General features: G+C 43.9%; 1 protein-coding gene across 2 annotated transcripts in view; it reads left to right on the forward strand.

Moving 5' to 3' along the window:
• LOC138265607 (2-acylglycerol O-acyltransferase 1-like) overlaps positions 1-15,694 on the forward strand; it is a 270,106-nt gene that overhangs the window by 169,905 nt on the left and 84,507 nt on the right. For both annotated transcript variants that reach the window (XM_069213468.1, XM_069213469.1), the window contains exon 4: positions 6,894-7,068. In XM_069213468.1, coding sequence (XP_069069569.1) covers positions 6,894-7,068 — 175 coding nt within the window. The remainder of the gene's footprint in view (positions 1-6,893; positions 7,069-15,694) is intronic.

Below are 15,694 nucleotides of genomic sequence, written 5' to 3' on the forward strand. Positions count from 1 at the left end.
TAAAGAAAGACCTCTTGCCCAAGGAAAACGCATTATTGTCGTTTCTCAGATTCAGCTCTACAGGCTGTTACAAAATGCAGAGTCTAAAAAGAGCAACCAGGGCACTCCAAGATTAGTTATTTTGTGACGGATACTTTAATCCTTAGCGTTGCAGTATGCGAACAAAAATACAAATATACATAGATGTACAAAGTCCATGTAAACAATTGAAAATACGTGAGATCAGTGATAGCCAACACGTGTTTCGTCCTTACGGACTTCTTCAAGGCTTAAAGGTTCTGTAAATTCAGGAAATGCAAAGTTCCAATATGTAGTGAGAGTAGAACTATATCCGGAAGATTGTGATTTATGTGTCCGGATAAGTAAGGGTCCTTCGTGATATCAAGGACCAATAGTACACATCAGGGCATAAGAATACCCCAAAGGGTGAATCCGTAGTATGGGATACACACTCCGTCTGAGGTCTCAGTAGACCAAGTCTGCGAATTGGAGCAGAGATCGGTGATTCCCCAGGATCCGGGAGTCAGTGACGCTTCGGTAAGCGTGCCGGGTACAGCTACGCTTACGCACGCTTACCGAAGCGTCACTGACTCCCGGATCCTGGGGAATCACCGATCTCTACTCCAATTCGCAGACTTGGTCTACTGAGACCTCAGACGGAGTGTGTATCCCATACTACGGATTCACCCTTTGGGGTATTCTTATGCCCTGATGTGTACTATTGGTCCTTGATATCACGAAGGACCCTTACTTATCCGGACACATAAATCACAATCTTCCGGATATAGTTCTACTCTCACTACATATTGGAACTTTGCATTTCCTGAATTTACAGAACCTTTAAGCCTTGAAGAAGTCCGTAAGGACGAAACACGTGTTGGCTATCACTGATCTCACGTATTTTCAATTGTTTACATGGACTTTGTACATCTATGTATATTTGTATTTTTGTTCGCATACTGCAACGCTAAGGATTAAAGTATCCGTCACAAAATAACTAATCTTGGAGTGCCCTGGTTGCTCTTTTTAGACTCTGCATATTGTTTTATACAGCACTCAACGTAGTCGGTGCTCTGCTACCGCCTATGTGTCTGTGTATTTTCGAAACCCGTGGTGGTTGGGTTTCTGCACCAGGTTGGCACCCAACATATGTTTGTACTCTTGATAATATATTTCTGTATTTACTTTCTGCCAGATGTGCAATGATAAGCATTTAACCACTTTTTCTGAGGAAGGCTGTTACAAAAGCTAGCGTTCCAAATGCAAAAGCATTACATCCATGTTGGATACAGTGGGCTACATCTCTGACAGCCACTGATGTAGACTACATTTTTGACCCAAAGTTACAAACTCAAGAATTTTTACAATACGAAATAGAATACCCAGTTCCAGCAAATACATTGCCCATTGAACAATATCATAGTCCTGTACACCGATGGCTCAGCACAACCTGCAATTGGTACCAAACACCAATATTCTGCTGCTTGCGCAGTCGTAAGTGGCTACATGGAGGGTGATACATTTTGTCCTCTACATACTTTTACGCAAACCCTAGGGGATTGCACAGCACAGTTGGCAGAACTAAAAGCTTTGCAGACGGCACTGGAACACACAGATCCTGCACAGCCTACGCTGATTGTTTGTGATTCATATTATTGTGTCCAGTCCATTAATGAATACCAGCATTATTGGCACCAGAATGGGTTCAGAGATTCCAAAGGCAACACCATCAAACACAGACTTCTGTGGGGGAAAGTAGCAGATCTGAAAGAGACGCTACCAAATGTCCATGTTGTAGATACACTTGGACACCAGCGCGTTGAGATACACGTTGCTGGGAAAACATTGGCTGATGAAGCTGCATAGTCAGCAGTGGTAGTGGCAGCTGTAGCTGCAGTGACTCATTTGAGTTCAAAACTGGACGCAGACATCTGGGCTGCCATGACAGCTACGGCTAATGGTAAGCCCTATCCTAAAGGATTTCCTAATAAATATTCCTACCGAATGGGAAATCGCCTGAACGCTGAAGTTAGAATACCAGGTGTAAGCGTAAGGGACATTCCCAACAAAGACATAAGACCAGGGTTGATTAAAGCAGCGCATGAGGGGGTGGCATCTGCCCATGCTGGCGTGTCGGTTACAATTTCGATCCTGCAGGCCCGTTATTGGTGGCCAGGCCTTTACAAAGAGACCAAGCAGTGTGTCCTTTGTTGTGACATCTGTCTGCAAATTAAAGTTTCCACTGCCAAGTGCCTGCCGCAGACACCCCTCTTAATCTCTAACAAACCATTACAATGTGTGCACTTGAACCACTGTGGTCCCCTAACACCTGATAGTGCATATAAGTATATTTAAGTCGCTGTTGATTCATGCTCCAGATTTCTGTGGGTGTGGCCACAACGCTTGGCTGATGCTCAGCCTGTTATTAAAGATTTGCAAGTCTTTGTCAGTACATATGCAATTGCGGCTTTCCATTCGGACCAGGGCCCTGCTTTTGCCTCAAGGGCATTCAGGGACGCCATGGCTTCACTGGGGGTCCAACTCCAGTACTCGTCTTCATATCATCCCGAGGGAAATAGTGTAGTGGAGCGATTAACCGTGATTTAAAGCAATCCTTAACAGCCAGAGTCTTAGGTACGGGTCGTAGTTGGCTTAATCACCTTTATGGAGTTCAGAGAGCACTAAATAATCTGCCTAGAAGGTCCCTGGGGGAGTCTTATTTCATATGAGTGCCTGTTGGGAACTAAAATTTATGTTCACGATCTTGATGGTCCTGGCGTGGAGGCAGCAGAAACACCCTTTGACATAAATGAACGTGTCACTGTCTTACAGGAATTGCAACAGTTCTGTGTTGATAATTCTTCTAACAGTGCCGTCTCCACAGGAATCAAGGAAGTGCCTGTAACATCTACTGGCTGGCTTCCCTTAGTTGGGGATCTTGTACTTGAGAAAGTTGCTGTGAAAAAGGAATTTGGCCCTTCCTATCGAACACCAGTCCCAGTACTAGGGATACGCAGTACCAGAATTGTAACTCTACCACCGTTGGAAGGTGCCAAAGAAAATTGTTTTGTCTCCATCGACAATGTCAAACTGCACCATGTGGCCGATCCTGCACAGCCGACCAAGAGGAACATCCAATAGTTCCCGAATCGCTCTCACTACTGGCGAGGAGGTTCCTCTACAAGTTGTTTATACCAACATCAACACCTCTCCAAGCTTGGGGAGACTCCACCTTGGAACAACTCAATACTCATCCGTGTAGCTCCACATGGGATTGAAACACATTTTTAAATTGCTAGTACACAGACCAGGATGTTCTACATCAAAGGTCAAATTCATACAACTCTCTATGTGTAAAACAATAGGTGTCTTATACCATACTAGTCGTCTCACGGGAGCAAAGCCCAAAAGAAAAGTACACATACCAAGAGGACTTGACATTTTCTGCACAATCATGATTTACAGGGCCCAGCAGGCCTCTCTTAGGCAAATGCAAGTGAATTAAAACAGGACATTTATACGTTCAAATAAAATGCATTTTAATATGCAAACTATAACTTCTGCATTAATAAGTCTTCATTAGCATTCATGTTATTGTAACTTCAAACAAAATGACTCCTAATACATTTTTGTCAGTATAACGCAGACCTGCATTTCTCTATTTTTGCACACATATTTAAACCATTAATTTTTAGAAATTCAGTATAGTTTCAAAAAGACTATTAGGTCACACTCTAAATTCTAACATAATATCAATTGAATCCTTAAAACATTTAACTAAACTTCAATACCAGCTATGTCGAAGACTACAGTCTAGACGAATGAGCATTCAAATGGCTTCTCAGTGCATCACTCTGCAACCAAACATTAGTACTTTGCTTAACAATGCATAAACTGTCACATATCGATGATCACTGTGACATGAGGGGCAGCACTAATGTTTTTGCACCATCACATGCTTTTGACTGGAATGTGTCCCTAGTCTGAGGAGTACTTCCTGTTTCATGTATTTGCCTTTCAAGAACATGGGTCTTGTATAGTGCCTACTGCAAGTGATTTGTCTCTAGGTGTCTGTGACTTAATGGTGTGAATCTTTGTTCAGGACATAATTGAAAACTCTGATGTTGAGGCTGAGAGCAGTACATGTTTTTCGCAATATCTGTCACTGGCAGAGAAAAGTGTTCAGGCTATATGCTCAAGCAATTCATAGCATCTCTGCAGATCTCTCAACATCTTCATTCCATTTTGCCGCACCCATTTTGTTGAGGTTGCACAAACATTTTTGAAAACATAACCTTTGTACTGTACAGCCCCCAATTTTCATAATGTGGACAGGTGTTTCAACCAAAATGTGGACCAAATCACTTCATTATTATCCCTCCAGGTTAGACTCTAGTCCACCTTTCAGATGTTTCCTAGATTCTTCCATCATATCTGCATCGCAGCCCTGCTCTTTTACGCATTCCTCCAGAGTCTTTTACTGACATAATTTGGTAAAAGGAGTTGCATATCGCAATTAAAAATGTTTGAAATCTACCTCTCCAAACTGACGTGGTCAAGCCCCTCACTCATGTCAGTGTGAAAGCAATTTTCTGGTGATCACTGTGAGGGTGACGTAAACCCAGTAGGAGAAACCTCCAGTTTGGCTAGTGTAGTTCCCCTTCAGAATTTCATTAAAGTATGCACAGTAGTTCAGTTAGACCATTCACTAAGAGGTGCCCTGTTAGAAATGGGATTTCTGGTTGGCTAGCGTATGCACCTATGCCAGGCAGAACCCACCACTTTAGTCAGGGTAAGGGAGCCACACACCCAGGATAACCCCTTCTCACCCCTTGGTAGCTTGGCCAGAACAGGCAGGCTATTCCCAGAGGCAATGTGTTTTTTGTTTTGTTTTTTTGAAAAACGACAATTTATTGCACATTCTCACTGAGTGCACTTGACAAAATGACAACTTGGCAATAGCAGTGGAACACAGACAAAAAGCAAAAATTAATGATGCACATTTAGGAAATCCTATATATGTGCACATCTCTCCACATTTAAAAAGCCACAATACAGCAAAATGTACACACAAAAGCAAAGAAAAAGAACTGAAAGAAAAACTGGGACTTAGACAGCATTTTTGTGTTTTCAAACTATCATAACAAATTAACCTACTGTTGCTGCATAATCATTGAAACCAACACAGGGGAGAAAGGAGTGCAAGCATTCCTCTTCTGCACAGAGGAAATGTTTAAAGCATTTGCACAACACACACACACACACACACACACACACACACACACACACAATAAATATACCACAAAGAAACTCCACACAAGATTAGATGAAAATAAACATAAATTGCATAGAAAATATAGACCAAAATGACATACACCCATAATTACACTGCAAGGTAGGCAATTGTCAAACCATCAGTGCAATAAGAAACAGAGTTATATGTTGCATATGTTATGACAAAACACCCTCCCTGTGCATTCAATTCAGATTCTGCAATAGGCTCATTATTCTAACAAGTCAAAAACAACATATAATATCACATCAGGTCATGAAATGCAGCAGAAACACAGAGGGACCAAAATATAAAAGTGAAATGCGGAACATAAAGTGATCACCCTTTAACACCTTCCACACGACAGCACATCTGCAATCCTTTTACAGGTTATACAGTAACTCTGTCCACCACGTAGGGAGTAGACATAACTGCACACCTACTTGGGTGAATTCGGCACTCCTCCTCCTGGGATTCCCCTTGCTACTGCGACGACTGTCTCGCTGGAGAGGCGGCAGAGGAGAAAAGCAGCTGGTTTGCAGCCTTTTCCCAGAAGGTGTATGGCTCACAACGCTCACTCTGTGCTGAGGTCATAAGAGTGTAGCTTCAGCACGCGCTATTCACAGTTCTGCACGCTGCTCCTGGGCACAGTAAAGTGCTCCACATGCGCTTCTGACCAGGAGGGGAAAAAAAATATCCTGGAAAGGTCACTTTGTAAGCAAACGGAGGGGAGACACCACCTGGTCCCTGGAGAACAACTGGGGAAGCACAGAATCAGGGAACCAGCAGCAGGCCAGCAGATCCGGGTCCTTAGATTAAAGCAGCATTTGTTTTGGCCCAGCAGGCCGCAGGTCAGCACAACAAGCAGGTCAGTCATAATGGTGGTACCTCCTAGCAGCATAACAGTTCCTTCTGGCAGTGTGGCATCTGTAGAGTCAGCAGCATCTGGTTACGAGTCGATGCAGTGCCTAAAAACATGGGGCTACAGCCCTGGTACTTGTACTCAAAATGTCTTTGATCTAGGGGCACTTAAAAAAAAAAAACTTAGAAGTGCACAACACCCCCTTTTAACCCCTATCCTGGCTCCAGATATCAGTAGGGGGTAAACAAGCCCTTTATGTGATGGCACGACACAGCCTATACAGATGTAATATATAATGTATATAAAAGTGTGCCCAGCCTTTGCAATCATTAGTGGGTCCTGGCCATCATCATATCTAGAAGGTCTATATAGTCTTGGAAGCGTGATCAACACAGTTTTCCAACAGTACCCATTTCCTCCACATCTCAATATACTATAGCCAGCTCTCCCATTACTATGCCTGATATCATAAACCTGCCCCCACCAGATGAGCTCCACTCGGCGCCAGCAAAGTCCTACTCACTGCTCCGGTAGCGCCACCTCAAGACCACCTTTGTGACTCATCCTGTGTGTTTGTTGGTAGGTAAAGTTAAGGTTTCTATCTGCAATCTGTGTGCCTACTTTTCTTCCCTAAAGGTCACTTTCTAATTAGTTTGAAGTTAACCATGTAAAGATATGATCTATTCAATAGGAAAGGCTGTGTTTAAGTTTTACACTTTGCTTTAGAATTTCAAACACTCTGTCGTGTATTGTCTGAAGGTTCGGTGTCTGCTTCCAAGAAAAGTGTGACTCATGTCCTGGACAATGAGAAAGGTGGAAACGCTGCAGTAATTGTAATTGGAGGAGGAGAAGAGGCTTTGAATGCACATCCTGGAAATCTATCATTGAACATCCTGAAGAGAAAAGGATTCATCAAAGTTGCTTTAAAATGTGGGTAAGTTAATGTAGTAGTTTCTCAATAGGTCCATCAAGATAATTTGATATAAAATTGTTGGGCACAGCAACAATCTCACATCTTGAGCATCTGCAATCTTTTATATCGATGTCTGTTGCAATATCAAATAATCTAATTGAACACTCTGTAGGTGTTCGGTAACCAGGTGAATTATTTTTATACCTTTGTGAGAACTTGCCAGGGTAGACCTCGAAGAGATTTAATTCATGGTTGCTTTTTTCTTGTAATATAGTAACACATCAAAAACCCAATGGTGACATTCCAAAACATTGTAGAGCAATCATTGTTGAACCAGATTAAGGAGGATTTTTTTAAACAATTGTCCTCGTCATTTTTCAAAGGTTGTTTGATTGCTTATGGTGAAAATTGTCTGCTGGATATGGGACCATTATGGCTACTTTTATACAGAAGGAGGGGATTAAAAAACATTCTTCAACCATTTGATAAATGCAAATGGTGGCCACAGCAGATTTATAAAAAGGTTCTTGTATAAAATAAATAGGAAATGGTATATTACTTTTTTATCTATATGTTGTCAAGTAATTGTAAACGCCCCACCATTTGGTTATTACATAAGAACTTCTTATATTATTCCTGTCACATAAAAAACCTATACAAGTGTGGACAAGGTGTAAATGTTTTTTGTGGTCTGCATATTGGAAGATAGTGTTAAATTGATGGGTGTAAATATCGGACAGATAGCCAGGGTCACCAGATATCTCCACGCTTCAGTATTGTCTTTTCGTTTTATAAATCATTATTTTCAGGTGTGTTAGTCCTGTTGGTTTTCTTAATGAAACCAAGACAGCAACTTCCTAATTACAGGAGAATATTTAAGGAAAGTCCTGACTGCATAATGGTGTCTCCGATCACATGGAGTCATTGATCAAACTTTCACGTAGTGGAAGTACTACCTTTTAGGATTTACTAGTTTATACACTAATGTGTATCATGCTATTAAATTACATTTCTGTGAAGGATATTTCATTTGTAAACCTATTGACTTAAAACTTTAAAAAAGCCAATTCTCACAGCCCCAAAAAGTATGGCTTTCTAGAACCAAGGCAAACTGTTTTTGGAATCTTTCAGGGCATATTTTGCAAAATGTAAAAATAATACACTTGGAGGTTCAGAAAGATTTTCTAACACATTTAGTTTTTTTGGGACAATGCAGTAGAGGTCTGAGTTGAAGATGTAGAAGAATTTGATAGATCTCTTTCTCTCTCTCCCTCTGAAGAACCCAGACTGCATTCACTTTTGGGCATTTTCAAATGCATTATAGACTGGTAATCAGGCCCTAATAGGCTGATCTCAGGAGTCCTTTAATTCTACATGTGTTGGCATAGGTGTTCACCTGATAGACTGATTTCATGCTGTATCTTAAGGAAACAATTGTCTTATTAAGCTAGTAGGATTTTATCTGGGTTGCTTTGAAAAAATGTACTTTGGTCACAGATGGATTTGATTGATTATTCTACTGTGTTTACTGTCAACAAGGTTCAGGTTCTAAAAAAGGTATTTCAGAAAGAAAAAACGTTCTTTATGCATTGGATTTAGTAGTGTTGAGTGCAACTATGGATAGGTTTCTCCTTTAGGGACTCTTCACAATCACACTCTGGGCTACAATGAAATATTAAACTGGCATTGGAAAAGTTAGCATGTCTGGTGTTGGCAGCTAGCATTTTGGATTTGACAATGCTTGTTTTTATTGGTCCGTGCCTGTTTTCTCATGGTTTTTGCGAAATATTGTTTGAAAGCTGAATGCTCCAGCTCCCTATATAGGCAGAACCATGAAGTGAGTTGGAGGAAGAACAGGAATAGGAAGTTAAGCCGTCGTGATGGATTGTGTTAATTACAGACCTGATTAAGATGGATAATAGAGATGGTGGAAGCGATGTTGTTTTGGACACAACAAAATGTCGCTTCCTGTTTTGGTGGAAGGAGAAATTGGATAGTCTGGGCAAAGACTGGTGCCTCTTATGAGAATCAGGATATCATCAGAGCTACTCCAACTTTATGTCATCCAGTAAATTATGGAAAAAAAACTGAATGTGACATTTGATGAGTCCTTCCAGCAAGTCATATTTGATGGAGGCATTCTCAGTTCTGCAGAGGGAAGGGTACATATCTTTACCTCCCTACACACCTGCCTTTCCACCACCTTGGCATGCTAAACACCCACTATAGTGGTCATAAATCTCAGATTTTTGCACCCATTGCTCTTGTTTACCCTTACTTCTGGCAACTCTGACACGAAAAGGAGCACCAATTATGTCCAACAATCAAACCATGACCAGAAATAGACAAATCCTCAAACTCTGATGTTAACGGCTTCACTTTTGGACTCAGGGACAGGTATCAACAAAAAGTAAGGTATATGCAGTTAATGCTAATGGCGCATGGTCTTCATAAATGCATCCATAAAGATTAATGGGGCCATATTTATTGCAAGCTTTGCTATGCAAATCCCATTAAATACATATTGGACCTGGTCTTTTTTTTGCAGGGTTAGCCCTGAACTTTTTGCCTACTTCTTTCTATTTTTTCTGGCTTGTTTTGGTTGGCTGTAGAACTATGGGCACTTTACCACTCACTGCCAACCAGTGCTAAAGTGCATATGCTCTCTGTCTGAACTGTATTGGTGATTGGTTTATTCATGATTGGCGTATTCAATTTACTAGTAAGTCTGTAGTACAGTGCACAGTGTAGGCCCAGGGCCTGTAAACCAAATGCTACTAGTGGGCCTGCAGCACTGGTTGTGCCACCCACATTGTGCCCGGCCCAAACCTTCCTTTTCGTTACCTGTAAGTCACCCCCTAAGGTAGGCCTAAGGCAGCCCCATCGGAAGGGTGCAGTGTAGTTAAAGGTAGGACATGTACGTGTGTTTTACATGTCCTAATAGTGAAATACTGCTAATTTCAGTTTTCACTATTGCAAGTCCTATCTCTCCCTTTGGGTAACATGGGGATTGCCTTGAAATATCTTAAGTGTAATTTCCCATTGGGAGCAGAGAGTTATGGAGCCTGGGGTCTTTCAACTCGCAATTTAAAAATACATCTTTTGGTAAAGTTGTGTTTTTTAACTGTACATTTGAAAATGCCACTTTTAGAAAGTTTTCTTGCTTAACCATTCTGTGTCTCTGGCTGACAGGATGACAGTTGGGCTGTTTGTGTATTCACTCTAGACAGTCACACAAATGGAGCTGAGGAGTGCCCTGCATCTCCTGAAGGCCCATCACCAGGCTTGATGGGTCTTCCTGAACTAGAATGGTGGGAGGAGCTGACACTTGCACCTGAATAGGGCTGTGCTTGTCCTCACACAGTGCAGTCTCCAACCTTCTGGTGTGTGTCTGTGGACGGGACCGGGAAAGGCATAGTCTTTGCACTACAAAGACTTCTATTTGAAGTTTGCCTAATACAACAACAGAAATGGGCATAAGTACTGGACCTCTGACACCACATAGTACACTTGTGGACTGAGGACATTCTGCCGGGAAGAAGAGCTTGGATGCTGTAGGAGGGACTGCCACTCTGCTTGGTGCTTATGTCCTGGGAGTGGAAGGTTCAACAAGGGCTCAAACTGAACTTGCCTCTTGTTAGGAAGTCTCAGGCCATCAAAGATTTCATCTACCAGTGCCTGGGCGCTTTTGCTGAGAGTCCTGACTTGCCACGTAGTGCCAAATCCAGTTCCTGGGCCCTTGGCTCTGGTGCAACTAAGAATAAACTAAGCACATCAACTCCAGAGTGACTTTGAAACCAGCGCCGCTCTGCGAATGTGCACCGCTACCTACACTGGAGCCGTGGCTCCTGCTGAGTGTTACGGACTCAACCTGCAAAACAGGCCTGACGCAGCTGCAGTGCCTCTGAAGTCCCACCACAGCTTGAGTCCCGAGTGTCGTGTCACCGACGTCTGTGACACCCGATTCTGCTGCAGCACCTGTGGCCCTGTGGTTTGATTGCAACACCGCTAATTCGATGCCTCACAATTTGACCTCCTGAATTCATCAAACACACAGGGTCGTAAGGAACCGATGCCTCGCCACCGAAGCTGCATCACCTCCCCTGCAACCATAAGGAAGCAATGCCTCACCTACCCCCTGCCAACAGTAAGGAACCGGCACCTAACTGCCCAGGTAGCAGTAAGGAACCAATGCCGCACTGGCTTAAGCGATACATCACCTCCCAAACTCTGTGCAACACCTTTGTTTCCTCATCGTTTTCCAAGATACTGTACCTGTTGTCTATGCGACTCTTTGACCGGCCCGCTCTCCCCCCGTAAGTGGCATCGGACTGTTGGGAACGACTACATCAAGACACTGTGATTGCCCCCATTGGAGAAAATGTAACCTATGAACATTTGGATCTTTACTTCTGTATGCTGAATTTTTGTCATTTTGGACATGTTCTACTCAGATAAATATTGGTTATTTTACTAAATTGGTGTTGTAGGAGGCTGACCTGGCTTATAGTGGGTACCAGATGGTACTTACACCTTGTGCCAGGTCCAATTCTCCCTTAGTAGTAGATTAGTAGTGTTCTAGCAGCTTAGGCTGATAGAGGTAGCTATAGCAGAGCAGCTTACGCTGGAATAGGAGACATGCAAAGCTCCTACTATACCACTTATATCATATAGCACTATATCATAAGAATCACAATACTCACAGTAACTGTAAAATAAAGGTACTTTATTTTAGTGACAATGTGCCAAAAATATCTCAGAGGATATACTCCATTAGGAGGTAAGTAAAATACATAAAATATACTCAAAAACCAAAATCAGGTAAGTAAACAGTTAGAAAAGTAGTGCAAACACAGTAGAATACAATAGGATGCAGTAGGCCTAGGGGCAACACAAACTATATACTAAGAAAGTGGAATGCGAACCACTTCGGGACCCAAGGCCTAGTGTAGTGTGTAGAGGGTCGCTGGGAGTGTAAGAAAACACTAAGGGTGCCCAAGATGCCCCACCCCAAGACCCTGAAAAGTAGGAGTAAAGTTACCCTACTTCCCCAGAACCACACTAAAGTTGTGATAGATTCTGCAAAGACCACAACTGACTGCAAAGCACTGAAGACAGATTCCTGGACCTGAGGACCTGTAAAGGAAGGAGACCAAGTCCAAAAGTCATGAAAGTGTCCAGGGGGGGCAGGAGCCCACTAAACCCCAGATGAAGGTGCAAAATGGCTGCCTCCGGGTGGAAGAAGCTGAACTGAAGATTCTGCAACAACAGAAGATGCCAGAAACGTCTCCTTCGCACAGAAGATGTCCCACAGCGTGCTGGAGGATGCAGAGTTGTTTCCACGCAGAAATACCGCAAACAAGCCTTGCTAGCTGCAAAGGTCACGGTTGAAGAAAATGGGTGCTGTCCGGGCCCAGGAAGGACCAGGAGGTCGCCCCTCGGAGGAGGAGACAGTGGGGGCGCTCAGCAACACAGAGAACCCATGGAGAAGCAGGCAGCACCCACAGAAGTACTTGAACACAGGTTCAAGAAACCTGAGCACGGCGGTCGTCTCAACACTACAAAGGAGGGTCCCACGAAGCTGGTGGTCAACTCAGCGCGTTGAGCAATGCAGGACGGAGTGCTGGGGACCTGGGCTGTGCTGTGCATTATGAAGGATTACTTGCAAAAATGCACAGAAGCCCTAGCAGATGCAGTTCACACAGTACACTGGATTACTGTCTGGCGTGGTGAGGCAAGGACTTACCTCTACCAAAGTTGGACAGATAGACCACTAGACTGTCGGGGTCACTTGGATCCAGCTCCTGTGTTCCAGGGACCATGCTCGTCACGATGAGAGGGGACCAAGAGGACCGGTGAAGCAGAAATTTGATGCCTGCGTTAGCAGGGGTAAGATTCCGTCGACCCACAGGAGATTTCTTCTTGGCTTCCTGTGCAGGGTGAAAGCAGACAGCCCCCAGAGCATGCACCACCAGGAAACAGTCGAGAAGCCGGCAGGATTAGGCACTACAATGTTGCTGGTAGTCTTCTTGCTACTTTGTTGCAGTTTTGCAGGCATCCTGGAGCAGTCAGCGGTCGATACTTGGCAGAAGTCGAAGAGAGAGATGCAGAGGAACTCTGGTGAATTCTTACAAGTCGTTATCTGAAGAGAAGCCCACAGGAGAGACCCTAAATAGCCCTCAGAGGAGGATTGGCCACCTAGTCAGGTAAGCACCTATCAGGAGGGGTCTCTGATGTCACCTGCTGGCACTGGCCACTCAGAGGCCTCCATTGTACCCTCACACCTCTGCATTCAAGATGGCAGAGGTCTGGGACACACTGGAGGAGCTCTGGGCACCACCCCTGGGGTGGTGATGGACAGGGGAGTGGTCACTCCCCTTTCCTTTGTCCAGTTTCGTGCCAGAGCAGGGGCTGGGGAATCCCTGAACCGGTGTAGACTGGCTTATGCAAGGAGGGCACCATCTGTGCCCTTCAAAGCATTTCCAGAGGCTGGGGGAGGCTACTCCTCCTCAGCCCTTAACACCTATTTCCAAAGGGAGAGGGTGTAACACCCTCTCTCAGAGGAAATTCTTTGTTCTGCCTTCCTAGGACTGCCTAGACTCCATGAGGGCAGAAGCCTGTCTGTGGGTTGGCAGCAGCGGTAGCTGCAGTGAAAACTTCAGAGAGCTAGTTTGGCAGTACTCGGGGTCCATGCTGGAGCCCCGGGATGCATGGGATTGGCCCCCCAATACCAAATTTGGCATGGGGGACAATTCCATGATCTTAGACATGTTACATGGCCATATTCGGAGTTACCATTGTGAAGCTTCTTATAGGTATTGACCTATATGTAGTGCACGCGTGTAATGGTATCCCCGCACTCACAGAGTCCGGGGAAATTGTCCTGAACTATGTGGTGGTACCTTGGCTAGCACCAGGGTGCCTTCATACTTAGTAACTTTGCACCTAACCTTCACTAAGTGAGGGTTAGACATATAGGTGACTTATAAGTTTCTTAAGTGCAGTGTAAAATGGCTGTGAAGTAACGTGGATGTTATTTCACTCAGGCTGCACTGGCAGTCCTGTGTAAGAATTGTCTGAGCTCCCTATGGGTATCAAAAGAAATGCTTCAGCCCATAGGGGTCTCCTGGAACCCCAATACCCTGGGTACCTAGGTACCATATACTAGGGAATTATAAGAGTGTTCCAATGTGTTAATCAGAATTTGTATAAATGGGCCTGCAGTGACAATTTTAAAGACAGAGAGAGCATAAACACTGAGGTTCTGGTTAGCAGAGCCTCAATGACACAGTTAGGCACCACACAGGGAACACATTCAGGCCACAACTATGAGCACTGGGGTCCTGGCTAGCAGGATCCCAGTGAGACAGGCAAAAACAAACTGACACACAAGTAAAAATGGGGGTAACATGCCAGGCAAGATGGTACTTTCCTACAGGTGTGGAGTACTTTTATGGTGTTTTGGGAGAGAGAGAGAGAGAGAGAAACAAAAGAAAAAAAAACACACAAATACTTTACACATTGCCTCTGAGATAAACCTCACTGCTCGTTCCAAGGGGGTTACTGTGTGGCTCCCTTATCCTGACTAGAGTGAGGGTTCCTAATTGGCCAGGGTTCAAACCACTGCCAACTAGAGACCTCATTTCTAACAAGACACAAAAGGTGATAGGACAGATGCTTGCACAAAGTGTAACAACTGGCAGTCTCTTGGGTTACCATTCCAACACATCATTATTTTGCCCACCAAGCCACCTCAGTTTGGACTCAGCAATCAGTCTTGACCCTGCTCCAATAGGAACAGTCCAGCCAAGCTACCAGGTCATGTCCTCCCTGAACCCCAAGTAATTGCCTGTGGTTACATTAATTGCAAGGATTCTTTTCACTGTCTTTTCTGTGTTTGATGTAACACCCTAAATGGAAAGGGTATGCCCAGAAGTGGGCTCCGTGCTCACTGTGCCACTGGAACCAAGCTACACCTGACTAATGAGTCCCAATCATGGTGAAACCAGTCTTGGGCTGCTTGTGTTCCTGTTCAGAGGATCTCGCTTTTAGAAGAATAGTAAATCTTTTGGACATATCCATCAAAATAACACTCATAGATCTCTATATTCTGAGACAGTGCCAAGAATTGAGGATTGAAGCAGGGAGTGAGGGTATAGTTTTTTAAACAGGCAAGCGTGATAGCTACGTGACTTCCCAGAAATGGGGTACTAATATCACTAATTTGTTTTTATAAAATTAGTATTTGCGTAATGAAGTAGATGAATTCTGCTGTCTAAGCATGGCATGCTAATGATGTTAAACTGGTTGGAACATACAGAGCACAGTTTTATTAAACGTCCTATTGCCTTAGTAGCAACTGACTACATGAATATTGATTCTCCCCACTCTATGCTAAAGTCATCTGGGGATGACGGGACAAACTAGTTAGATGAACAACAGCATACTATTATGAATGAATGTGGCACAGCTAGCTTGCGGAAGGAAGGTCCTTGGGAAAGATTCAAGTCCTCATTACGACTTCTGCGATCTTCTTAAAAGACTGCCAAAGCTGCTGCAGCCAGCATACCGCCAGTGCTGGGGGGGAGGGGAGCGCTGCTGGTTTATCGGTCGAAGAGCCAGGTCTTGAGGAGCCTTCTGAATGCGA

The sequence above is a fragment of the Pleurodeles waltl genome, chromosome 11, assembly GCF_031143425.1.
Source record: "Pleurodeles waltl isolate 20211129_DDA chromosome 11, aPleWal1.hap1.20221129, whole genome shotgun sequence".
In the NCBI taxonomy this organism is placed as follows: domain Eukaryota; kingdom Metazoa; phylum Chordata; class Amphibia; order Caudata; family Salamandridae; genus Pleurodeles; species Pleurodeles waltl.